The sequence below is a fragment of the Enoplosus armatus genome, chromosome 10, assembly GCF_043641665.1.
Source record: "Enoplosus armatus isolate fEnoArm2 chromosome 10, fEnoArm2.hap1, whole genome shotgun sequence".
NCBI classification, from domain to species: Eukaryota; Metazoa; Chordata; class Actinopteri; order Centrarchiformes; family Enoplosidae; genus Enoplosus; species Enoplosus armatus.
Genome location: NC_092189.1, coordinates 13,193,501 through 13,221,488, shown reverse-complemented (window position 1 = coordinate 13,221,488; position 27,988 = coordinate 13,193,501). Strand labels below are relative to the sequence as shown.

Genomic DNA, 27,988 nt, shown 5'->3' with positions numbered 1-27,988 from the left:
AGATGTTAAGAGTCTGGAGAGTTGAGTGTCTCTGTCCTGGTGATACCATAAGGCAGCCATTAATAGTGTCAGGGAGCATCAGACATACCACAGGCACATAATTGGATGTGAGGGCATAACTGAAAGCACCTGCTTGGAAATCAACAGGGCCTTCCCAGGAGGCAGGCCTTTGGTAGATTCCTAAAGAAGTTTGCAAAGCCCATCCACTTCCCTGCTGGGTTTGCCTCACCCATTGCTCTTTTCATTTCTCACTGAGGTCAGCTCAAGATGGCTTCTTGTTTTCTTTTTTTCATGGTGGCATTGTGAGTATGCAAATACTTTGGATCTTTGCATAATCACAAGCAGCGGGACCATCTGTTGTTGGCTTGTTGACTTACCTTGCGTCGGCTTTTTAATGGTGTTTTCTTGTATCTGAGTGATGTATTGGTGTATTAACAATGTGATAATCATTTAACCTCAAAAAATGCATTCAGGCGTGTATGCAAAAGTCTGAACATATGTTCAGTGAAATCTTCTGACAAAGAAGGATTAATAATCTTTGTGGAGGGATAGAAGGAAGGAGAAACCGGAAAACAAAATAAAATACATCACTATACCCACTCACATGACGTACGATAAGATGATATTGTCGAGATAAAGATTTAAAATATGATGGTCAACAAAAGCTGTGGTCTTGGATTAGTGGGCGGCAAAGACCTGCTTGTTGATTGAGAGTCGCTTAACCCATCTGAAATATATTGCAAAAATGCTAATGGAAAGGGCCAGGAAATAAGCTGCAACCTCTGTCACTGAAGATTTGCTGGGAGACGCCCTCCACTGAAAACATATCCCTGATCATGTGTTTTTCTTGTAGAACCTGAGCCAGACACCGGAGAAGTCTTTTAACTCACCGCCCCCCATTTGTCCTCATAAGGTAAGCTCTAACTCGCTTTCAGGCAAGGGACAAACAACATCATGTGTTTAAAGTTCTCATTAGAGTTTGTTTGTGTGTCTTTTAACATCTCACATTTGTAAATTAGCTCTGTATCATGTTCTCATCTTTTCACATGTTATACCCACCTTTCACAAGACTCTTTTCCAAAGGATGTTCGAATTCATTTGTTTATGAATGATTCTAAAAAGAACATTTCATAAACAACTGTTTTTTGAAAGCATGTCTTTTCAGTTCCTGCTATCTCTTTCTGTCTGCATTTCATTGTGATTCAACATTCATTTGACATGAGGTGAGAAGGGCAGATTTATTCAATGCTAATTAGTGCTGTACATGCACAGTCAACATCATCACTCTGATAGTCTCAAGTCATCTCCACACACTGGCTGAAGTTACCCCTTCCCCTTGATTTCCTGCTCCTGGTGCATGCCTCTTGCAAATGTGATAATGTGCTATGTAGTGAAATTCACACAATTTCAGTTCACTTAGCACCAAACGTGTCAAAAATGCCTGTGTCCTTTTCTGGATGAGTGGCTGGTATGGTGGAGAGTGGCTCATTGCAAGAGTGGACCTTGGTAAAAGGAGCCCAATGGAGGAAGGCTGTCTGACAGCCTGTCATCAACTGTTCAAAGCCTAACACCACTCTACATCGCTAATGCACAGCTATCTGTCTAAAATGACTTTGGTGGCGTTTGAAAGCTGCATACTGTGGTAGGACAGTAAATAATAATAAAATATGATACCCCTCTCCCTGTCATTGGGAATACACAAGGAAGGGAATCAATTTTTATTTGGAAGACTGTCAGTGCAAAACAACTCTGCATGTCCTTCACATTTCATAATTAGTTTGCTCTTGATGAGAAATTACAGTCTGATGGGATGTTGCAGAGGTTTTAATCGAGGAACACCTCTTCTATATATCTTCTTCTATAGCTCAGAGTCTGTCCGTCTATGTCCTGTTATTTCTGGCTGCCACATTTCCGTCTCATTCTCTCTTTCTCTGACTCGCTCTCTTTCCAGTCTTACACAGCTGATCAGGGCTGATGTAATGGGGGAACACCGTTGGTTTGCGGATAGTGTTATTCACGTTTTAGCTGTTAGCAGCGGAACATAATCTCCCTCTAGTCAGCTCACATTAGTCTCCATGATCCGCACCAACCCAATATGTGCTGCGAATGCAATGGGCCAGCTGGGCTAATTTAGTATGTCAGTCAGCTCAGGAGGCTGGTAAAATGAGTAAATGGCTGGATGTGATTTATATGAAAAGAATATTCAGATTATAATGGCTCTCAGAATAGAATATCCTCTGTCTTTTTACACTTCTCTTCATCTGCATTGTGTGCATCCCCCAGATAGATAGTGAAATGAACAGAGGGCTTTTAAACTGACTGCTCTGTGATTATATTAGTGTGAGAGTGAGAGAGCGAGGAAAAGAGGGGAGGGAGGAGATCGGGTGCCCGAGCACTAAGTATATATAATTGCTTCTTGACACATTGGCCAAATTCTGCAGTGCCAGGATCTGAGCGAAGATGATTAACGGCTGTCCGAGTGGGTGGGCACTGCAGGTCGTTCAGTGCCTTTGGTTTCCATAGCGATCCTAGTCTAAAGGCCATATATTGCATACTGAAAATCCCAGAGGTGCACACATTGTTAAACTACAATTATAACTCACATCGAAAGCATTGTCTGTCCACCGCAAACTCTCTTATTCATCCGCCAAGCGGCATGCTGCTGCTTCTTTTCTCTCCTTTCCTTCATTTTCTCCTCTATTTTTCTTAAATGGTCTCCTCTAGCTGGCGAGAAGATGAAGAGTGAAAATCTTGCATTCTGTGAATAATTGATGAGTGGGCTCACCTCAGAGCATCATTACAGTACGGCAGTCAGGGTAAGAGGTGAGGGTAAGATCATATTTCTGACACTAGGCTTCGGGCGGTAGGAAATTGTGTGAGTTTTTCACAAGGTTTTCTTCTGAATCTACAGCATGAATAACAGTTTCTCATTATACTGTAGCACAACAGGAGAGGAATGAAATGTGAAGAGGAATGTGTGTATACATACATGTTTCTCTACATAAACTGCAGAATCACATTTGTAGCACAGGTGGTAAACAGAAACGTTTCACTTGTAAGTGCATGTTTATTTCTGTGATTGACAATATAACTAAAACAACAACGAATGTTATATAGTAAACAGCTTGAGCTCTTTGCTATTGGAGGGCAGTTTTCTGGCCGATATGGTTGTGCTTGTGTCTGTATGTGTGTAAGAATGTGTGTGCATGCATGCATAAGTACATGTTATGCGTCTATGTGAACAGTGCAATCTAGTTAGGTGACAGATGGAGAGGGCAAGGATGGGGGTGGGGATCAAGCACCTCTGACAGTGTGGGGCCTGCACTGCACCCTGTTCCTGCCAGCTCTGAAATTGCTAAGGTAAACTAAAGCCGTGCAACTCCGGGATGCCATTTCACAGTTTTATTTTCCGCACAGAATGAGAACCTCTCCAGTGAAATGCCACCTAACAATGTAAAACTTGAGCAGTGGACATGCTTGACAGACACGCTGCGTCTTGAAGCACATTTTATCCTGTGAAGTTCGACCAGGATGCAAATGTAAACACGCTGATTACCACAGATACAATACTTGAGAGATCCTATGTGCAGCAGCATTTTTAAGCCAAGGAAAGGCCACTGAATAAGCACATCTTAATGATGATTCATTCTGTATAATAAAAGAAAATCCCTCTGGCATCCAAACAAGAGGCTAGTCATGCAGCAATTAAGCTTAGTTAAAGGCATCAAGCAGACTATGGGTGGTTACTGAGGCATCTTCCTCCACATGCACGTCCTTGCACATTCAAGCACACAGACACTCACATTCATTCACTCAGACCCTCTCACATACACACACACACAATTCATTTGAGGTAAATGTGATCTCAAAAGACAAGCAGCAACAACCCACGGCTCCATCAGGGTGCCTGGGGTTGCATTGGTGGCCATCGTCAAACAAATAATTCTTTGTGACTGAAAAAAAGACAATCCAAAAGGTCATTTGTGACCTCTGGGACCAGTGCTGTGCAGCATCTGTCACTAGCAAGCACCACATGTCCGTGTCAAATGGCAAAGGTATGCGGTGCTGCCAGCCTGCCGTGTAATAAAGGCAGTAGGCCTTATATGTACGTAGCATCACTCCTTTACAGTCTCCTGGCTTATCTGCAGAACATCCACCATGACATACTGTATACATGACCGGTTGGATAACTTGGAGGGCTGGTCACTGCATGGCTAACATCATGCAAGCTTTAATATTGAAAATTATTTTCAAGGCCACACGTAGAATACTGTATGAATAAAATAAAATATGATTGAATTCACATTTATAGTTGTTTTTGACAGAAAAATCCCTACATTGTATTTGATGTCATTAAAGAGTATGCTTCAAAAGTACAACATATTCAAACCTTCAGATTTATGCCTAACATAAAGATGGGTAACATATTACATTTCATATCATTCAATCATGTCTGTGTGCGCTCTCTCATGCACTGCTCTTCCTATAATGGTTTATGAGGTTGAGGTAATCCTCAGGGGAATCACTAGCCTCCACATTTGATGTTATCCCTCTTGTCACACAATTTCCACAACAAGGGTTAATAGCATCAAAAATTCAGGAGAAATTGATGAAGGAATATATAATCCATGCCTCCCTCTCAGCCAACTTGCCATGCTCATATATCTGCATCAGACCACACCTCCATGTGGAACAAATCAATAATATTCCATTTCTAACCAAATTCCTCTTTTTGAATGGTGAAATCCAATCTTCATGGACACACTAACAAATTGGATATCCTGACAGTTGCATTAGAAAAAGAAACAGAAACACAGAGATGACATGGGTGGTTCTGTAAAAAAAATATACCATGCATGTTGTGTGTAGAAATTGCATATCTCACGAAATTCTATTCAGAATTCTCTCAAAGTGCAAATGAAGTAGAGTTCTGTAGTATATTTCCCACATCTTCTGCACTGTACTCTCTCTCTTGCCGGCTGTCCTTTCCTCTCACTTGCCACTGCATATCTCCCCCCTACATCCAGCTAAACCAATCAGGGATTTGAGGGCCTCACTTCCAATCAATTACCACCCAAATCAGTGCAGAGGCCTTTGATATAGAATCATTTGTCAAATCAGCGCAGATGGCTGGGGGCAGGTACCCCTGTGCCATAGGCCATATCCACGTGGAAATCTCTGCTCAGGGTGGGCTCTCCTGACGCTCCCCAACCTACTAATGGGAAGTCATTGTGTGCTCCGTGACTGCAGTCCAGCTGCCTGGTCCCCTAGATTGCTAATGTATAAGCATCTTAGCCTGACCGGTGGATAATACCAACTCCCTGGGTCTACCATAATGATTTGGACTATTTTTAAGGCAGCCTCAAATGTGACTTTCACAGATCCTACCTGAGGTGTTCATATGGTTTTGACAAAGTCAGCAGGAAGTGTACCAAGGTGCAAATGAAGCAGTATCACAGTTGAACTACTGCGATAAAATATACTTTGGAGCATGGGTCAATTCACCGAATACGCAACAGAAATTCAGATTTTCATCCCATGCAGATGTTGACGTGTGCACCATTACCATGTTTTCTCTTGTAAACATGGAACAGAAAATATCCAGATAAAATGATACAACTGAACTCAAGACATTCACTGCAATGATTCAATAAAATTAAGATACAGTGCAATAAAATAATAAAATATGCACACAAAAAACAAGAACAAGTGTATCTGTCACAACCAAAGGTCAGACAGTAAAACCTGAGGAGGAGTAAATCTGGGTAAACAGTACAGTAATAGTGTGTGAATTAAATTATTCCAACTATAATTAATGAAATGCCACTGCAGAGATCTGAATAAACACACATTCATTATAATAAAATCAGCATATCAAGCAAGGGGAGGTAGTGACAGTTGTAACATAAATGAAGAGAATGTAAACAATAATGTCAACTTGCACCGTGAGAAGAAAAAGATGCAGAACAATTAAAATAACCAAATAAACACATTTTTCTTCCTGCACAATCACACGTTTAGGTGATATGTGTCTATATTGAGAAGATATTTCTGTGTAAAGGTCACTTGTTTTATTGATGCTTTCAATGTGAAATAATAATGTCCTGAGATACAAGTAAAGAATAGTTAAAGGCAATAGGAAGCTCAAAATCTTAAATCTGCAGCAGGATAGATGCTACACGTGCTGGAATCCATACCACTGACTACAAGAAATGCCATCAATAATTCCTCTTCCCTGCTGCTCACTTCTTTTTCACAATGTCAACAGGCAATTCTGCACGCACAAAGTGCGTCTTGATTGGGGAAAGTTTCCAAACATGGAAGACTCCTCCACTCCTCCATAGATTGTGCCATTAACGCGTGATTAGTTCATTCATTAAAGAGGCTTGGGAGAAAAGCAATTTGCCACCGTTGATGCAGTGTTGAATAGTGGGAGGAATATTAGACGTAAACTTTGCAGTGAAGAAAACAAAATATACATCAGCTCCTATTTGGACAGTCAAGTTTTTGTTATTTTGGCTCTGTACACCACCACCACAATGGATTTGAAATAAAACAATTAGTATGTGCTTCAGTGCAGACTTTCAGCTTTAATTTAAGGGTATCGACAGCAATATTGGGTGAACTCTGAATTTGTATGTATAGACCACACATTTCAGGATACCAAAAGTAATCAGACAAATTAAAGTGCAATATACAAGTTTTTTACTTTACCTCATCATTATGAAGTAAATATTGATTGTACAATGTGATGGCTATAGAATAATGACACCATCTGCGCTCAGTTGGCATTCTTTCTACTAGATCAGGGTGTCACGATTTTCCAATCCACGATTCACTTTTACTTTCGATTTTAAGGTTGCGATTCAATTTGATTTAAACATGTTCCCCACAGTGTTAAATATACAGGAACTGACTGCAAAAGTCCAACATACTGCAACACATCCCCAGATTCACTTGCTCAGTCTCATCAGTCTGTGTCAGGATGTACAAAAGTTCTCTGTTCAGTCAAGACTCTGCAAAATTGGAGTTGCCCAAATTTAGACAGAGTGAAACTTCTTGTCAGTGTTGCAGCTTTGTAATTTGCCCTGGAAAGTCCACCGTTACTTAACTGTAGTCTGGTCCAGACGAGGCGGCAGGCTCCCGGGAATGGACGGTTCAAGCGATGAAATGATGGTTAGAGGGTAAATGGCGTGGTGGGTGAAGAGAAGACAGATCCGGACTGTATAAGGACGGGCTAACAAACGGCTGACTTTTTAGATGCGCTGCCAGGCTAGCTACGGACATTCTGGGACTGACCACTTCCCTGTGTGTGTCCCTTGGTGTCTTGAAAAGTGCAGCTACAGGTGCCGGTAAGCTACGCCATGTCTGAAGTGTTTTTTTTCCATTTTTTTTTGGCGTGCCGGATGGACGGAAATAGGCAGGGGTGGAGAGAAAAAATAATACTGGGAGAAACCCTTCCCCCTCATTTCGATGGATTCGTTTTGGTGGGTTGTCTATTACCACTTTAACATAGCTAATATGAAATAAAGTAGTCATACTTAATAGTTGTTTACAAATCATTTGCAGTCACTGACTGTCTGAGGTCTGGAACCAGATGCTGGGTCTCTTTCCTGGTGATGCTCTGCCAGGCCTAAAGTTACTGCAGCTGTCTTCATGTCCTCCTTGTTTTTGGGGCATTTTGCCTTCAATGTTACAGGTGAAATGCATTCTCTGTGGGATTCAGGTCAGGTGGCCAGTCAAGAACATTCCACTTTTTGGTCGAAAAGTGTTTGGTTGCTTTGGCAGTATGCGTTGGGTCATTGTCCTGCTGCAGTGTGAGGCAATATCCAATTAGATTTGAGGCACTGGGTTGAACCTGAGCAGGTGGGATTGCTCTGAACACCTTCATCCTGCTGTTTTCGTCAGTAGTCAGTCATCGATAAATACAAGGGAGCCAGTTCCACTGGTAGCCATACATGCCCATGTTATAACATTACACTGTGTTTTACAGACCAGGTGGTATGCGTAAGGTAATGGGCTGTTGCTTTTCTCCTCCACACTCTCCACTTTCCACCACTCTGGTAGAGGTTTATCTGTGTCGCTTCAATCCACAAGATCTTGTTCTTGCAGACTCTGTAGGTTTTTGTAAGTAATCGTTGGTGAATTGTAACCTGGCCTTTCGCTTCTGCAGTTTTGATAGTGGTTTCCATCTTGTGGTAAACCCTCTGTAGTTATTCTGGTGAAGTCTTCTCCTTATTGTGGTTTTTGACACAAATATGCGTACCTCTTGGAGAGACTTCTTGATGTGGTTGACAGTTGAAAAGGGGTTTTTCTTCACGAGGGAAAGGATTCTTCTGTCATCCACCGCAGTAGTCTTCTGAGGTCTACCAGGCTGTTTTGTATTGCTTATTTCACCAGTGCTTTCTTTTTTTTTTTTAAAGAATGTAACAAACGGTTGAATTGGACAAACCTAATGTTTCTGCTATGTCTCTGATTGTTTGTTTTTCAGCCTCACAATGGCCTTCTTAAAGAACATTGTCACCTTTTTGGTCCTCATCATGTACAGAGCCAAAAGACCGTATGTAGAGTCTTTCATCTCTCTTATTGTCTAAATACACAAATACATACATGTAGTGGGCCTTGTACATTTAATGCAATCTGTAATGGGTTGCTAAGTTTTTTTTTGATGCATGTAACATACAGTTGGTCCCATTGGACTGATGCTGTGTCAGCTACTCACGTTTTAGTGTATGAACTTATTGTGCCATTCACTTTTGTAGGTCAGTGTGGCAAGGCCTGCTCTACATTATTTTTTGCTTAGGTGTTGCTCTGGCTCAGACATACAGCACTGCTGTGGGATTCTTGACCAGGTGCATGATCTTGTGTGTGACAACTTGTGGTCCCTTGTGTATTTATGTGGCCTTCTTGTCCTGACCAAACTAAACTTGGCTAAACTGTGGTAGAATGTAACTTTATTCAAGTACTGTACTTAAGTACAAATTTGAGGTAGCTGTACTTTTTACTCCACTACATTTGTCCAACATTTATTGTTATTAGTTACTTTTCTGATTCACCCTAACCCTAACCCTCTAAATTTGGTGTTTTTAAAAAGATGAAGGATAAATTATCTGACTTCTTAAGCTAAATAAACTATTAAAAAACAACTTGGATTAGATGGATAATGCATTGTGACAAAGCTGAAAACAGGACTGCTCATAAAGTGGACTTTTTAGAGAAAGCTGTTTCCCACAGGATAGACACATACTGTATGATGAACTTATAGAATATGATTAATTGCTGTAGGTAAACTTCCCAGCATTTCATAAAGTAGTTAAAATTAGCACAACCTTAAACTTCTACAGCAGTAAAATGCAAAATATACATTAATGAAGCAGTAATATTAATCCACAACATCATATATACACTGACAGGGACTGTTTTTCTGCATAATGAGAACTGATACTTTAAGTAAATTTTGCAGGACTCTAACTTGAAGTGGAATATTTTCACATTGTCATATAGTTACTTCTGAATTCTTCTTCCACCACTAGTGGTTTTTAAAAATATGTTCTGTATCACTTCATATGATAGTACATAGTACAAAATTTCCGTCAAGGGAATGATGACTGGTTAGAAGAGATACAAAAGCTGTAAGCTCACAGCCAGCGCTTACAACCCGTTTTTTAAATTTCTTTAAATTACACTCTTTAGCTTGTTGTAACTATAAGAGGGTTACTGTCTTAGAAAACATCTCAGTAGGGGCTGAAGGGATGAAATGTTTAGTCGACCTCTTCAATGGTTGGTCCAGAGGATCCATCGCCAGGTGCGGCGCCGCCAGCTCCAGGGAAGCCACCAGGCATGCCCTCAGGCATAAAGAAGGAAGAACGCCCAAAATAGTAGTGCACAGATTTGGGTTAAAAATGTAGTTTGTAAAGGAAAACACATAACAAATCTTTGAAAGATTATTAAGACCAAAACTTCTGCTTCATAAATGCTACAGGTGTTCAGTAGATGTATGAACAAATCTTTACCACTTAACAATCTTCTCCGTAACAATCTAAACTGACTATACTGAATCATCGTGGTCACTGAGTCAGTAACGTTTAGCAGTGGAGCTCCCCTCACTGGTGACTGAAAGCATCGTACTTCCTTGTTAAAAGCTTACTAAAAGACCACAAAATCTACAGAAGAAATTGCTTTATGGTAATTCTGTTGCAAGTAGGTGGCTGCTGAGCTATTGACCTCGCAAAAACTGCTTGTGTAGGCTTAGTATTTCAGTGAACTGAACATAACACTTTGAACCACCAACAGACTGAACTTATTATTGAGTTGTGAACAGCACTAGGATTGCTTCTCATGTAGGTACTGAAATGCATTAGAAAAACAGTGAACAAACTACAGTACATAGTCTGTACACAGCTCTTTGAACTGAACTGAATTGAAAGTGGTTTGTAATTTCCACACCTAAATGATGGATGGTAGTGTCATTTTATGTACTTAGTGTCTAAATGTGGGAATATATTGGCCAGCCTACTATTAAAGAAGTGTAGACAGAACTTTAAACTGAGTGACCCGATGTCTTTTTCAAAATGATAAATTGTGGGTGAGATTAATATTATGTCATATAAATCATCCAGTATCTTGTTGCCAATACTGTCTTACTGAGTCTAATTTGTATATGTCCAGGATAACGGATCAATTCTTTGAATTGTGTTGTGTTTTGGAAATGGTGCTCTTCTAGTACAGGATGAGACATACACAGCCATCACAGTTTCAAGTTGGCAAATGCTGGAAAAAATTAGTATAACAATGAGTATAACACATTGTATTTGTCCTTTAATGTAATAAATGAGACTGTTGCATTAGCAGTATTGACCTGTATTGTAAAGAAAAGACAATTAAATGTTAACAGAGAAGAGCATGTTGTTAATTTAGGCCCAAATTACTTCTAATTAAAAACTGATTTTGAGATATGGGATATGTGTGCCAATACTCAGGAAGGTTGGGAGGCTTGACTATTATTCCACAGAAGCATTCTTGGGGTTGTTCATGTTCTGAATGTATGAGCCTGTACACTAATAATGGAAAATATGAGAAGGGCCAGCCTCTTTCTCTAAATATTTTGAACACAGTGATACTGAGTTTTCTTTGAAATGAATGAAGAACCACATCTGCTTAATAGATGTGGGTGGGATCATATCAGTATGCCAGGGTTGCAGAGGCTGCTTTTTTATTCATATTTATTTTTTCCATATTCTTTTGACAATGACCAGTCAAACATTTCTAATAATTGGACAGGCGTGAAATTCCCCTTACTGAAACATAAACAATGCAACTATATTATTTTTCCACCAGCATTGATTTTCTTGGTCAGGTTGTTGTGATGTAATTGTTTGCCATTAGAAGAAAACAGTGTAGTTAGTTTTCCATGTTTAATGACTTAAACAAAGCCTTTGAGGCTTCATTAGTTTGAACAGTGGTGCAGCCCAAACTAGATTGTCTAAGAAATAGATCTCAAAAGTTAAAGCAAACTTGTGTCCTCAGGTGATCTGGCATGTCAAAACAGGAATCAAATAATAAATAACTAAAAATATAAATAAATATATAAATGAAAACCTTCAAAATCTAAAACCTTTAATTTATAGATGACGCATTAATCATAAAACGCTCAAGATTCATGGTTATGGTCTAAGTTATAAAAGAGCTTATTTTAATGATTTTATTCATGAGCAAAGTATTATTCAATACCGTCATGTTTCAGTGATGTATCCTGGCCTCTTATTTTTTCCTCCCTACCATTATAAATCAGTGCAGTGCTGTGGGATGACATGGATACCAGCCCTCAGTTCTTTGTGCAAGCATAAGACAAGTTCTCTGTAGCGTTTGATACACATTCTTTTAGAATCTGTCGTCAGATCAACACAGCACAACTGTGTCTCTGGCAGACAGAACAAAGATCGTCCAAATTAGAAATGAAAAAAAAAAAAAAAAACTCTCAAGGAGCCGGTGACCGCAAGCATACTAACTGAAACGACCTCAGTGGCCAGTTGATATCTGCAAACACATTCTACCCAAAGCCGTATTTTAACAGCAATCAACATAATCATCAGCAAGCTGCATTTGCAGATAGCCTAGTGGGTGTGTCATCTGTTCTCCAATTTCACAATTCATATTCATCATACAAGCAACACTTTCACTGTGCTAATCAAGCTGCATTTCTAATTCAAGTTAATATGTCAAGTGTTTCACTTGATGTCATCACCTCTTTGTTTTACTGATGGAAGAGGTTATTTAGGTTTTAAACACAACTCACACATAGCCGCACATCAGTTAGATTAACTGCAAACATGTGATGTCTTGTCAGGAATATCCCGCTATACTATGAGAGGTGTCAATGCGCCTCATTATTTTTCCTCCTGTTAGTTCAGCACACTGCGGTTTGTGCATCATTGCTGAAAGATTATTTAGACAATAGTGAGTGTCATCTCCCAATTTTGCACCAATTGTAAAGGACATAGTTCCTATGTTTTCATTCCGTGACACAGATTTCATGATCTCTGAAATGCCTTGTATTACTTCAGACAGAAAAGAAAAACAAAAATAACAAATGGAATAATAAGAGGAAATTGCAGTTTGGAAATGATTACAAGCGTGTAAGCTCTCTAGGCAAGAACATGCTGCATTGCTCAGGATATTTTTCTCACCCTCTGCCTTTGAATATTTCACACTGGCATAGTCTTTGGAGATGTAAGTCATACTGAGAGAATTTGACTCTGCATGCTAAAAAGGCATAAATATGGAAAAAAAAAAACATAACCAGCAGATGACCTTATTACGCTCCGTGTGTACCATGCAGTAGCAATATTGCCTTTATTTGTCATTATTACCACCCACCATTACCGTGAGTGGGAGGAATATCAATTTGACAAAGAGGGCCTCTGACTAAATGTTAAGGAGCCCCCCTGTCATGTGAGACTCATCCCTACTGTTCTGAGTGGGCAGATATGGCTGTGTTTTACTACTTATGGATATTCAATGGAAGAGCACAGAGCGGGTCTTGCTGTAATAAGGCATTTACCAATGCAGAGTAGCACTGTGCACTGTGAGAACATATGTTAATGCACTTGGCTGTGGCCAGAGAAACAGCAAGAGGTTTGGGGGGAAAAAGCACATGGGACTGGCCTCCTGGAGCACACATTTGCCTTCTACAAAGATATTAATATGACTGGTGCTCAGTGATAGAAGAGGAGGAAAAAAATTACCCTGGCAGTGAAGAGAAGTTTGTTTTGGTGATGGTGATGGACCCCAATTGGGTGAGGCAGGCTGGGGAAGAGAGACAGCTCTGTGCTCTGTGGCTTTTGAATTACATCAATGGCACACTTTTAACTGACTGCGCTGCCAGAAAAACTGACATCAACATATTTGAGGAAGATATACACTGTGCAAATGGGGATATGACTGTGAGCCTTGTCTCTGTGCTTTATCAATGTTTTACCAAGCCTGTGCCACTGGTGTTGCACGAAGAATTGTCTGTGCTCCTTCTCAAGAGTTGACAGTTACAGTACATAATGGAAAGAAGTTGTCAGTTGAAGAAAAAATATTTAATAAAATGTATGCTGTACATAGAAGTCACCATTAGGGAAATTTTAAAGGAAAATTATGCCCTGACCTAGTATTTAATTTTACTGCCTTTTATTGTGTTCAGAAATGGTTAACTTCCAACGACTGCCAACACGTAGATATAGAGAGTGTAGACAAGGATGTGCTACAACCAAAGATGGTAAGTAATCGTCTTGCTTGGCTTTCACAAGAAGTACTGTCTCTTCCTAAATATTGAGTATGTTGACTGTCAATAATTTATCGGTAGCAGCAGCGGTCAAAGTAATTCTTGTGTTCTGGGTGCATTGAATGTCGTAATTAAGCAGAAACTGCAGCCGCCTTCTTTGAAAAATCATGTCTTTCAGCCTGTTTTACTGTCTGTTCTTTAACTTTTATTGCCATTTCACTGGTAGAAGTAAACACATGACCTTGCCTGAGTGTCATGGGCTTTTTACGACCTGCACCATCTCTACTTGTTTTGCCCATAGTAAAGAGCAAATGATTAAAAAGAAAGGTGCTGCACAAACCTCATTTACAATATAAAAAACCCTACTGACAATCACACTTTTTTCACTTTACATCAATTGACACTTTCAAAAGATACTAATGAGGTGTTATAAATACAAAGGGGAATGCGTCGCTTATTCTAAAATTGTCTTTCAGTATATTAAACTTGTATAAGCGGCTTTGTGTCTTAGAAATATTCCCTACATTAGGTCATGGTAAGAGTTATGATCGCTGTTTTGTAAAGTGGAAAAATATAGTAAAGGCTGTAAGATGATGATTTATTCATGTAATTGGGCATTTAAAATATGTTTTCTTTAATCTGAGATACAGTAACATCTTCAAAAGTTAGAGTTGTGATCCACTCTGTAGGTAACAACAAGGACAGAACGGTAAATACTTGTATACACATTCCAGATCCACAAAAATAATGCAGTTACCCCTACGATAAATTTGATCTCTTAAAATAATAATTGATCTCTGTTTAGTGATTAGATTACATGTAACTGTAATAGCAACAAATGCAGCCTTTTTGAAGTGAGTATTGTCAACGCTTCAGCAGAGAGAAGGCTATTATTATCAGAGACATTTATAAAGTATTATCACTTCTGGTTCTGGGGTTCTCATGAAAATGTATAACAAGGCCACAGTCGTTTGGATTGTTAATGTCTCACAAGCTTCTTTGTGAAATCCTTATGAAAGTAGCTGAATGACATTACAGCTAACCATTTGGCTATCAGTTGGGTAAGTCAGAGGAAACTCCCAGTTTTGAGGAGATCGTCTTCTGAAAATCATTAATCGGCATCATCATTGCGCTTCATGTTTGTCAGTGAATGACAATGATTCTGGTTCTTTGCTTCAAACACGAGCCTGTGATACAGTATGTCATTGCACATCACAATCTATGGACAATGCCTCTGCCAGTCTCGATGAAGAAAACTGTCAGGTGTTTCAATGGGGGAAGAGATCAAACGAAGGCACAATTCACATTTCAAGCAAATGCTGATAAACTGAAGTTTTGACACATCAAGGGGCTTCCCATTCTCTTTTCCACCATGTTTCCTCGTTGACAGTACACTTAGTGGCCACTTTATTACACGCACCTCCCCATTAATGCAGCTCACTGCTCCAGACAGTGAGTCAACCCTTTGTGACTCAGACAGGATTGAGAGCTTTGCTTGCTGTCCAGCTGAACCTGTAGGCATGTGTCACCGACATCTACAGTATGTCTGTATGTTTAATTCCAGTCAAATGCTGCGCCTGATTCTAATGCAACGTGTCCTAATCAGTGAATGCACTTGCTGTAGTGTTGGGTTGATGTGAAAACCTTTGACACATGGAGGAAGACCATTGGACAAAACTTTGAAATGGAAATCTTTACTTGTCTTATTCTGTTGCAACACGCAGATGATTAAACTCCATGGATCTATCCAGCATGGTATCAACATCAGAGGGTGTTGTTGAGGTTAATGGGTTAATGTGGTGGAGAATGTTTTCTTGGCTCAATTAGGCCCATAAATATCAAGTATTCTTCAAGCCACAGCATACTTAACAGATTATTTTCAACCCTAATGATGGTAGAAATGATCAGTACAGTGTAAATTAAAAAAAAAAGATGTAGCTCATCTGTAAGGTGACCTCGTAGCTTTAAAACCTACAAAAGTCCTCCCTTCTGCCACTGGCAGCCAACCATGTAGAAAAAGGTTGTGAGTGTAGCTAAGTGTTTTGTCAGCAAGTAGTGAGTGTAACATTGTGGATAATATTTTAGTGCACTAGGGCCCAGTGAATATACTGTTTCTGAAGCACTTACTTTGTTCCTGTCCATCTTTTCAGTTTAGCTCTGAGCCAGCAGCGACATCTAAGCTTGGCTGCGAGTCTTCTTTTCTTGTAGATGCACATAAACAGGACCACATAGCAGACATATGAACCATAACATAGTATACAAAGTGAATATGGAGTGCTGCAGTTGATTCAGGAGTCTTTTTTTTAGAGTCACTTGGTTTCTCTGCTCTGTCGGGCTATGGCTGAACAGGAAATGTGTTTTTAATATTGTATTTGTAAAGCAGAGACTGTCACTTGTGAAGGTCTGGATATTGTTATGCATCAATAAGATTATCATCATCCATTGTGACAGCTACAGCTGACATGCTATCAGCAAACAACAGAATAATCAAGTAAAATCGAGGTACAGTAGCTGGGATGTTCTAATTGAGGGAGTGAATCTGATAAAAACAAGTATACTTTTGCAAGTGTCAACAGTCATCAATGCTGGAAAATAGGACAGTGGAATATTTTCTCACATATATCCACCCGTGCCAATGGGTGTCTATGCAGTGCCGGTGATTTTGAACAGAAAACAATTGGCATGACTGTTTTGTTGAGTTGACTATTGTTTAAGCATTTCTGTAAAACTATATCAACATAACAGTATAATGCCAATTTCTGCCAAATGTGGCTAATGCAGCTGCTAGCAATAAGCCAGAATGGGCATGTTGTTTCGGCCAACCTCAGTCACATAAAAGTACAGTAGCTGTTTAGTTGTTTTGTATTGTAACAGGAAATGCAATATTGTTGCTCATAATAAGATAAACAAAGCAAAAAGTGAAAAGCTAGCATGCTAAAACATTAGCCAAGGTGACCCTATATAAGGCGTAATCCTGTGTGTTGGTGCTAAGGAAGGATAAGGTGTTCATTTCTGCCATACAATGAATACTTGATATTGTAGGAAACAAATAGGAGCTCAACTGAAAGCAGAAAAATGCCTTACATCTGCCAGTATTTGGTGTATTTATGATATCGTTGCTTCTATAAATACAGATAACATTGTTGCTGAGCAGGTGCAACCCTTCATATTGACAATGTACTGTGTTTTTTTGAAGGGATTTTCTAGCAAGATAATGTGTCATTTTCTCAAGACGGTTCCAGGAAATTACTTTACTTTACTCCAATGGTCTGCACAGTCCCCAGATCACAGCCTAATAAAACACTTTTGGGATGAGGTGAAGTGGGATGTTCACAGCCTTCGCGCGACTGAAAAAAACTGCAAAAAACTATGCTGTCAAGTCAGTATAGATCAAAATCCCTATGGAACACTTCTGGCACCTTCTTGAATCAATGCCTCAAAAAAATTCTGGCTGTTCTGAGGGTCGAAGAGCGCCCTACACAGTAATACCAAGGTGTACCTAATAAAATTGTCTGTATGAGTGTATTTACAATACTGGTAAAGGACTACACTTCAGTCAGAGACCTCCGGCTGAAATATTTCTTCCCTTCCTTGGCTTCTTAGCATAGACACCATGACATCCTGAATTTGCATAGTAGTAAAGATCAATGTAGCTCTAGGAGGCTGGTGTGACACTTATTCAAAACAGCTCCCCTTTTTTTCCCTAGTGTAGCATGGAGCAAAAAGGGGGTGAGCAGGCAGTGAGTGATGTGGGTAAAGAAAGCCAGACACTTCCTCAGCCGTAGTCAACCTCAAAGAGCATTTTGTCATGTATCTTCACTTGGTAAAGTACCTGCAACCCTCTTCACATCACTACTGAATCAAGGTCTGTTTCGCACTATTTGATGCTGTTTGATGTCAGTTGAGATGTGAAACAAGTAATAGAAGAGCACCAAAAAAATCACATCTTCTCTAAAACTGGCAAAGCAGTTTTTGTTGCCTTTTTTTCTACATCTTTTAGCACATGAATGATTTTGGGTAAGCGATAATTATTAAGTTAGATGTCACTGCATTATGAAGGATGTCCTTCAAGCCGCGCCTGATTTCAAGGGACAGCTTGACAAAACTCACTTTGAATTTGGTTGAAAGCATGTCTAATTGAATTTTGATACGTAATTAAATCAAGCAATAAATCAGCCCAGATCCCACTGCAACCGACAATTCAACACTCCTGAGCACCACAAGCTAATTATGATGAAGTTATTATCTCAGCCAAAGGGAGTACTCTGAATGGCTCCTTCTGCATCATGTAGAATCTTTTCAACTAGAATGTACTCAACCTTGAGGAAAGGGCATCTCTCATATTAAGGATCCAGAAGATCCTATAAATGTCACTTGCTTGGTTGGTAATGGATCCGATGTTGAAACATTGTCCCACTTTAAAGCAGGTGATTACTTAAAGCAGCCCTGGTGAAATGTTTTTGACTCACTTGTACGCGTAAACACATTGATGCACCGAGGCAGAAATTATCTGATGTGTTGTAAGTCAGCAATTACAGCTGGTAGTAATTTCTCTAAATAATCCCTTGATGTGTAGGAAGTGGCTATATTGATTTAACATGGATTTAGAGCATCATCCTCATCATCTGGTTCCCAGTCTCATATGGTTAATCAATTATATTCCCCTGCGATTTAAGTATGCTTTAGATGCCATGCACTGCGCATGTAATCTCATGACATAAGGTATTAAATGAGGTCTAATTATAACTTTGCAGCTATGTGTCATATCATACTCTTTTAATACCTTCCCTAAGAAGACAAATTGGTGTGTCAGTAAAGAGGGGTGCCGCATTTTGATTCGGTGTAAAACAAAATTTTCAAGTTAGTTATGTCTGTCACATGATCCTTGTAAATAAACACGCATAAATGAATAAAATGTGTTTTAATGATCAGCATGCTTGAAGCTGAGCAACCTTTTACAAATACATAAAGAAGTGAAAAAGGCACAATTCTCCCAAGTCCCCAGACAACCATACCAGATCTAGCCGGTATGGTTTTCATAAATGAATCTTCTGCAACAATTACTGGAGTAGCCTCCTTCTGCATAATTTTATGAGCAAAGAGAACATTGATGAACTTTTTTAATTATTAAGCCACTTGGGATTCTGACACAAGCACAAGCCACAGAGAGGGAGGGGGGTCCACCACTACAGCTGATAGGGATTTTTTTTTTTCTCCCCTTTCTTTCTTTTCCTCTTCCTACCTCCCCTTTTTTAATTCACCCAATTTGTCGGTCCAAATGAAACAGCAAAAGGTTAGAGTGTGGAGTAATTAACAGCAGCTAGCCTAATGAAATCAGGAGGGGCCGGTACACTGGGAGGATCAATACTTCACTAAGAGTGAAGCAAGAGGGGGGATTGTCCAGGGGAAACACACATACACAGACAACTTAATAATAATAAGCTGATGAAAAGGCAACATGTTGTCCACTTGTAAATCAAAATTGGTTCGAACACACTGCGACATTATTGCTGTCTAGTAATTGTGTTAAAGGAAAGTTGCTCCTTGCGCACACTCAAGAAGTGTACAGGATTTACACCACTCTGCGTGGTTTGCTGAGAGGGTTTCCCTTTATTGAATGTCAATAAGTACATCAATACACTTTGGACAACTGAACACCAATGCAGAAGGAAATGGGGATTCTATTTATCTAAGGCTACACTTAAGTATATTGAAGACTTTATTAGCCCCTTTTGATGAGGAGGTGTTTTGTTTGCAACAGTTTTATCACGCTGTCTAAGGCATGCTGCGTCTGCCAGAAATACAAGGGATGTAAACTTGAACTCTGCCCACTGTTTCTTGGCTGAGGCATTCGCGTCTCTTGTGCCTGCACACATGAGCAGATGGCGTGCACGTCCAAGTTTTCCACTGTGAGTATTTTGTATTATGCGTGCATATGTCTGCATGTGTGTGATTGTGACACGGCCGCCTGACAAAGCTGTCATTTTTCTCTTATTGATGAATTCAGCCACATCCATCTCATCTGTGGGGATAACCGCTTGATAGCAGGCCACATGCTTTTCTCCCACCCTCTCTCTGCAGCTTAAGTCGAAGACTGTGGCACTGCCCTGACATTTCTGGAATACCGAGCAGTCCTGACAAGTCCTGCTTGACCATTATTTTCACAGACTTCATGCAGGGAGACTATAGCAGCACACTACAGTGAGCTTCACCAAGAGTCAGAGTCAAAACAAATGTGAAATATGCAAGGGCGAGCTTTGGCAGCTCAAGAGACTGTGGCTAGCTAGCATGCTTCCTGTCTCTTTGCCTCACTCTGCGCTTCTTCCCACCTTCAAAGGTATTTACACTACGAAATAAACTGTAAAGTGGGAGGCTGTAGAGATGGGAGCAGCACGTCTCATTAGTGTTAAACTATTAGGAGCATGGGGACCCCAGGGATGAGGGGTTTTAAGGCCTTCAGTGTAGCTTGAAGTTATCACATCATACACTCTTTACATTTATTTTCACAAACTGCAGCGAGGCGGCATTTTTTTTTTTCTAAAAACTTTGAACTTATTGCTAATGGAAAGAACTCAGCAAAGCTTTGGGTTGTGATACTGTCCTATTGCAGGCAGTTTTCAGAGGTCAGCCAACTCAGTTAGGACATATAAAAAAATGGTTAAACTCCAGGTTTATGATTATAATATAGTGGAATATGTCCTTGTGAAGCCATCATTTTGACACCAGCCTTAGTAATTGCTGAAAATGAGTACAAAGAGTATGAAGGTGATTGTTATTCCTTAGTAATCTCATGTTGACAGACCTCTGTTTCGTCAAGCTCACAGAGGTCAGGAGGAAGTCTCATCAAAGAAATTGGAATAACAAGACCATGGAAATCCAGAGGTAGTTATTTCATTGACTATGTTTATATAGATGTCTGTCTCTGGAAACAGCACCTCTGGCTATTTTTGTTTGGGTACAAATACGTTCTGTTAGTTTTACACATAGCAGCTGCCAGCTGTATTTTTTCAATTGTTCTTGAATTCAGGGATTGAAACAAGAGCTTCACGTCATGAACTCAACATTAGCTGAGACAGCTCTTCAATAATTGTCAATCACTTACAGTAAATAGGTTTGCCATGTTTGCTGTGGCTTCCTCATCACCTGTGATGAATGAGCTTCTGGGCAACATTACTTGTCAACTTTGCCAACTTTGCAGTTGGCTCAGCCTTTTATGCTGAGAGGCATGTACAGTAATAAATAAACTGGAACTGGAATAAGTCTTGATTCATTTAGATTCCTTTTTATAGTCTAAATGTAAATTGTATATGTACTGAGGCGGGTTGAGTTACTAATCTATGTACAAAAGCTGATGGGAAATTGTCTTTTTAATATCCCTGATATGCACACAGTGGGCTCATTGTTTTTCTCTTTGCACACTGCAGGCTTGGTTTCAACCGTAGATGTAATATTAGCCACCCTCCAGTCACCTACGCACAGCTGGAATGCACTCTTACCTACCTACTATCTATGCCTTTTGATTATTACCCAGTCCCTCTACCTCTGTGCCAGCCTGCCATGCCATCGCTCAGACCCTCACTAGAGAAAAAGGCTTGTTGCAGCACTTCAACCTGTCTCCAGTTCATACTGGAACTCAGTGCTGGGGAACTCAAAGACTGCACTGTTGTCAGAATATGCTCTACACATTACAGCAATATCAAATATAATTACTTGCATACGATGTGTCAAAGCATGCCATACAAGGCTACAATACGTACTATATGTTCCTTTCACTCCTCCCAGCACTCGCTATGTATTCATTGTGCAGCCACTGTGTTTCAAAATTGGGATACGTTTGGATACAGAAACAGAGCACAATAAGGTCTGGTGTTTTCAATCAATTATTAATCCAATATTTTAATGATCAGAGTGCCTGGGGTGATCAAAGGCTCAGTTCGAGCTCCACTGCCTTTGCTCGCTAAGACATCCCTCTGTACTTTGATGTGGTTCACCAACAAATGCACTTATCTTAAGCATAACTCTCTCCCAGGCTTGCATGTGGGTGCTTTGAAACTGATAGTTTGAGAGGCGTACATACAGAGAAAGTCACTGACCAATCCATACTGAGGAGAGAAAAAAAAAGAGAAAACTCACACATCTATGGTCTCCAGCAATCAGATGTACAACTACTATTTTGAATGTCATCTAAATATGAGACAACCACAGGTCACCTTCTCAGATCCCTCATGTACATTATCATATATTTAATTGGTTGGAAAGGGCTCTAACTTGAAGCATGTGTCACGAGACGTTGAATAAAACATTACTTGGATAAGAAACAACTGCCTGATGGCAGCCTCAAGTAAAATCATGCTTTAAATGACCAGTCAGTGGATGCAAATGAGGAACTCCTCAAACAGACTTGACAAATGTTGGTGTGCTCAAATATGCAAAAAGGAAAACCATCTATTTCTCAATTACATTTATTTGAATAATAAAGTGCATTTACAGAAATATTTTACATTAATTATCCTTATCAGCTCATTTGTAGGGGTTAGTGCTATAGCAGTTCAAACCATAATCATAATCAATCTGGTGTAGTGATAGGTATAGTATGAATTATGTTTACCATGACAAGGTTATAAGATCTGTTTAGACATAACCTATATATGTCTCCATATGCAGAACAGCCATATGTTCGATTATGTCTATATAGATTTGTGCACTTCATGTTCTCTGGAAATAATCTAGACAGCATAAGTTTTATATATCAGTCCATTGTTTATTCCTGTTTTTTGTAATTGTGATTTTTGCCACATTCTCATGCTTAATGAGTAAGGCGACTGGGCTTTTGGGAACATAGTTCATAGATTTAGTATTTATTTTATGAATGGACTAACAGATGCACACAGGGGTCTTATAGCAGGACGGTTCAGCTAGCAACAAAAAAAGTTTACTGAGCTGACTTTCAAATCTACCTCACTCTTTGTGCCGTATGTCGTAACATTGTCCTTCATCTATGTGTTTATCTGCATTTCGGACATTAAAGCTGCATTAACTTATGTTTTTGACATTTGGGGGCAGCACAAAAAGCTGTATATGCAACATTGACACATTATCTTACGTTATAAAGTTGATATCGCGAACATGTTAGCAAAAAGTTGCCTATTTTACACTTCAAGCAGACACAAAGCAACATTGTCATTTATTAAGAGTCATGTTTCTGTCCAACCGCCAAATGTAAGTCGTATGCAACGTTTACCCTAATTCTGTTCTCCACCAACTCCTGTGGGAAATATCTGGCTCTTTAGCTGCTAAATGCTCAATCATGTTCACCAGTTAGTTGCTAACTTTGTCTTCTGTTGCGTACTGGTTAGGTAATCAGTTTATCAGAGCTTTCTTGCTGAAAACAGCTACCCACTGCTGCCAGAAAGGGGGATGATGAGAGGAGTGAGCTGGGGGTAACAGTGGAGTCTGGTGATAATTATTGATGTGTTCGTCAGTACAGATGAACCCTTTCACATCACACATAGTTATTTGACCCATTGTTGATTTAAAAATATTGATTAGTTCAGCAGAGCAATGCCGTAATGGCCATCTTACAAATTAAAAAAAAAATGTAATCTTGACACCGTTGAAGACGAGACTGTTGGTGACATATTGTTGATATTACTCACAGAAAACATTACAGTATGCACGACTTGCAACTAGATACTTCATGGTAATGAGATCATGTAATGGTTACCTGCATGAATGTCTCCACCCAAACTTCACATATTATAAATTCTATACAATACAATTGTTTTACTGCCAGGCATTTGTCAGAAGTTTTGAGACCTTTTTACTTTTGTTTAGTTGTCCACCATGAGGCTCCATTTTGTTTTTGATGAATAGCTTTGGGTGCACTGCTCTATCGCTCAGTCAGTAGCATCCCTTGGTGAACAATTATGGCGGGATAATCTGTTGACATGAACTTGTTTCCTGTTCATTGTTTTACCGTTCCACCCCAGCAGTCCGCTCTGTTTCTCCCCTGTCTAAGTGCCTCCTCACTGCCAGATTTCTTCTATTTCCTTTGCAAATCAAGTCATGTACTCAGATTATTATACACAGTAAAAGAAAACAAAATTGGTGATTAAAAATTAAATACTCTTATCTCTCTGTGAGTTATCTCAGTCCCCAGAGAGAGGATGCTATTTTGCAGGCTTGCGGGTGTCTTTTGTTCCCAATTTAGAAGCTTGTCGCTGTTTATTGTTAATTTTTGATGCATCATTTGATATTCCGTTCACTTTCCTCCCTGACATGCAGAGAAACATCTTTATCAAAGTGTCAGTTGTATGGCTTGTGTTGTCAGGATGTCAGGTTTGCCCTATTCTTTACATTTCTGGCGAGAGGGTGTGTACTCTGCAGCCTGGTTTGTTGGCGTGCCAACTGAGCACGGAAATGTGCTGTACAAACTCTGCGTCTGAGGAGGAAATCAATATGTATCCAAAATCTCAATTCCAACCTAAAAAAAGCCCCCAAAAACCCCAAAATCTATAAGGTTGTCAATTGTGAACTCTGACTGACTTTAAGAAGACTGGAAAGTTCCAGTGCCGTTTCCTTTGTTGGCTCCAAATATCCATTTCCATAGTAAATCCTCTGTAGGGTTACAGTCAGACAATGATGTGATGTTCTTTTGTCTTTGCAGGAGGCCTGTCAACTTGGCAAGATAACCTCTGTGAACGTAAGTCGTACACACTCTGTTCTCTGCTCTTTCTTGCATGTGAGTTTCCATAGACATCATTAGAGCATGATACTGTGCAGTTATTTGGCCTATTGCTATATTTTATATAAGTTACACACAACAATAAATCTGCATGTCACCCCTACAACCTTTCATGCTAGAAATATACACATTGTCGTTGCCATTTGAAAACCTCAAAACCACAGTTTGTTTTTAATATTTTAACTTCAGTTGAAAGGTTCTGTGGGTCAAGTATTAAGACAATTCTGCAACCATTAGGGTTGTGAAACCCTTGAAATAACACAGTTTAATCTAAGAAATAAAAGGTTTTCATCCAACGGCAATGATTGATCTATTCATCTTGTTCATGTCTCGGCTGATTTTTTGCATCTTTCTGTAAAATTACTCTCTTACTGTCGTAACCTCATTCTACCATGACATTGACTGAAAAGTTGTGGGTGGCTTTTTTAAAACGCCACAGATTTTTTTTTCTTCTTCAAACTGTTTTGTATTTTATTGGAATAGCAGAAGTGTGTTCTCAAACTTCATATTTTTCCATTATGAAGACCGGCTATCGGAAGCTTCTTTTCATCCCTTTAAATTATTGTTTTTCTTTAGCAAACGTAGCTGCTCTGTAAAGTTTTGCTGAGAGTGACCTGGAAATGCCTTTACTTTAAATTCTATGTATGTTCAAGTGAAAATTATATAATTAAGTGGAAATAACCCAGCTCAAGGGTATTACGCACTTCCTCGTAAGACACCATTAACGTTAAATGCAATTTTGTTGTGACATCTGTCCGACCTCTCTTCCCTTTTCAGTATTTCTGTCACTCTTTTTTTGCAGCTCTTGTTGGCACACAGGCACAGAGTTCACGAGTCAATGAAAGCAGGACTGGCAGAGTTCTTCCTTTACTTTCCACAATAACATGCTCCTCAAACTTTTTCAGTTTCGGCAGAGACTGTTGCTACTTTGAAATCCTGCACACCACAGCGTGTGTGTTTAGTCCTAACTTTGTTGTGTATTTATAGCTAAGCCATTATATTGATAACATTTGTCCAGAGATCTTTAAAGTTTTTCACTGCTCAGAAGTGTTTGATCACAGTTCAGTGTTCACAGTTCACCCAGCTTTGCTAGGACTGTGGAATATCACCAATGCTGTCATAGTTCATGTTGCACGGAGAAAGATCATCATAGCAGATGACTCAATTACAGCTGAAATTGATCAAAATTCATTTGTGTCAAAAAACCATCTCTCAACCCACTTGCTAGAATCACCTCCTTCTTGCATGTTCCCGCTAACTCACCATTTCACACAAAGTGGCATATCACCTCACACATAATAGGCAGTGCTGGAACAGCATGTACAAAAAGAAAAGACACACCCACCCACCCAAGTAAAATCTCTAGCAGATTTTTGTAGATGTTGCGTGATCTTGCCATTAAGCAGAATAGAAACATGTGGGACAGAGATTCTTTTTTTTTGGATAAATACCCTGCCATTGCTGTTATTTTTTTTATTCTATTTTTTTTCCTCCACACAAAACATGTGCTACATGACAAATCACCATCTCCTCTGAACAGATTTATGCAGGTCTAGGTGTGCCCGCAAGCTGATCCTTATCTGAAATGGCAGAGCCAGTCTCCCCTGATTCACTCCTAAGTGGTCCCTGTTTATCACTCAAAGTGAGGTGGTTGTCAGCCAAGTCCTTCTCTGTGCAGCACTGACTTCTTTGCCGTTTCTAGAGAATGGCGGTTTGGGGAAAAGTACATGTAATAATAAAACTCAAAAGAGCTGTGGCCTAGCAAAGGACAAGGTGGCAGCCACTTGGCCTCTCCTCCTCTATATCTAAATATAACGGAGTTCTAATCCAGTAACCCGTGAATCCAGCCCCATCTGCCTATTGTCTGGGTGGTTACCAGAGGGGAGGGTTTTGGATTGGCTGGCTTGTTATATGGCAGAACTTGGCATGCGTCTCTCCTGTTCATTTTATCTCTGTGTACATACTTCTCAAGGCAGTGTTTTATCTGGCTGAACGGGCTTTGTTTGGTCTTGATATCTCTTACTGCAGCTTGTCTTTGCTTTATGGATTTCTGGCAGCTTCTTTAAATAAGTGATAATGCTTAGCAAAACACTCACCTTGACTCCTCTGTGAATGTTTGTTTTTGTTTATCATGTTTGCCTGTCAACATTAATGTTTTATTCGCATTAGTCATTACCACCGAGAGCAAAACTTTCATTTATTTAAGACCCATTAATGGTATTTAATTGTAATTAATATTGTGGCTCTAAACGACTTAGTATTGAGTGCATCGTGAAATCAAATTAGGCTTTTCTCGACATCTGGCACCAACTTGAATGGGCTTGAATAAACAGCAGTCTAAAAATGAAGACACTCCCTTATGCAAAATGATTATGTCCTAATTGTCACGGACAGCTGTTTGTTCTAAATGATTCTGGATGCCATTGTTGGAGCAAGTTTCCAATAATTAGTCCTGTGGAGAGGAAGCATGCTTTTTGTAGAGCTGCCAACCTTCCATAAGTATGCTCTTTCTTTTGCTGGAACCTGGACTTTGCTTTTGCGTGCATCCTCCAGTAATTTGAGAAACAGCTGCCAACTCTGTTTGAGAACAAGTAGATATTTAGACTACTTGAAGCGTGGGCGAACATGGCACAGAGAACTATATGATTTTGGCAACATGGTATTTGTCTCTCTGTCTTAAAACCACATGAAGAGGAGGGGGGGGGGGGGTATTCCTTTCTATACAGAACTTTAGAAATATACCTCCTCATTTGGCAGCAGAAGATGTCACAACACATGCAGTAAAAACAAGATTCATCTGAAGGAGTAATGCATCATATATTTTTATGTGGTACAGAAATTAGTAGTAGTATTAGTAGTACTGTAACTCTTTTCTTTCTTATTTTCTCAGGAACAAAAATCTTTTGTTTCTGCATTGTTATCTCACACAAGAGTTGAGGGTTGTGTGTGTTTGCATCTTTCACTGCATGCCCTTTTTCCCACTCCTTTTCTTCTTATTTCTCATCCGTCTTTTTCTTACAAGCGTACACTCGCACACAAACACTCAACACACACAGTGATTTGTGGCCTCGGGATCTAGATGAATCAAGTAAATAGAATATTTAGCTAGCTGTTTCAACATCACAGCATTGAAAACCACTCAGTTGTGCTTTCAGGGTGCTAATTGTGTGGATTTAGGTTAGTCAACCCTCTCTGATAGTTTTTAAATGAAGCTTTTTGTGCACTTGGTTTTTGGCAGTTTGTCCTTCATTAGTGCCAGACTTTATTTCACTCTCCCTCTCTCCTATTTTCCAAGCCGTATTTAGTCTTATCAAAGAACAATAAGTGCTTTATCTACACTCTATAGTGGCTAAGGAAAAATATGTTCGCACAGAGACATCTCCTCCTCCTGAGCTTAAAGGCGCATGAGTTAATGATGTTTTTAATTCAGGACTTGCATATTGCCTTTACTGATATAGAAATAAGAAAATCAAGAT

The 27,988-nt window shown here is 39.6% G+C and overlaps 1 protein-coding gene across 1 annotated transcript in view; it reads left to right on the top strand.

Annotated features, from left to right (window-relative positions):
• Nucleotides 1-27,988, top strand: part of pcdh11 (protocadherin 11) — a 116,053-nt gene that overhangs the window by 44,922 nt on the left and 43,143 nt on the right. The window contains exon 3 of the mRNA XM_070913923.1: nucleotides 14,413-14,453. Coding sequence (XP_070770024.1) covers nucleotides 14,413-14,453 — 41 coding nt within the window. The remainder of the gene's footprint in view (nucleotides 1-14,412; nucleotides 14,454-27,988) is intronic.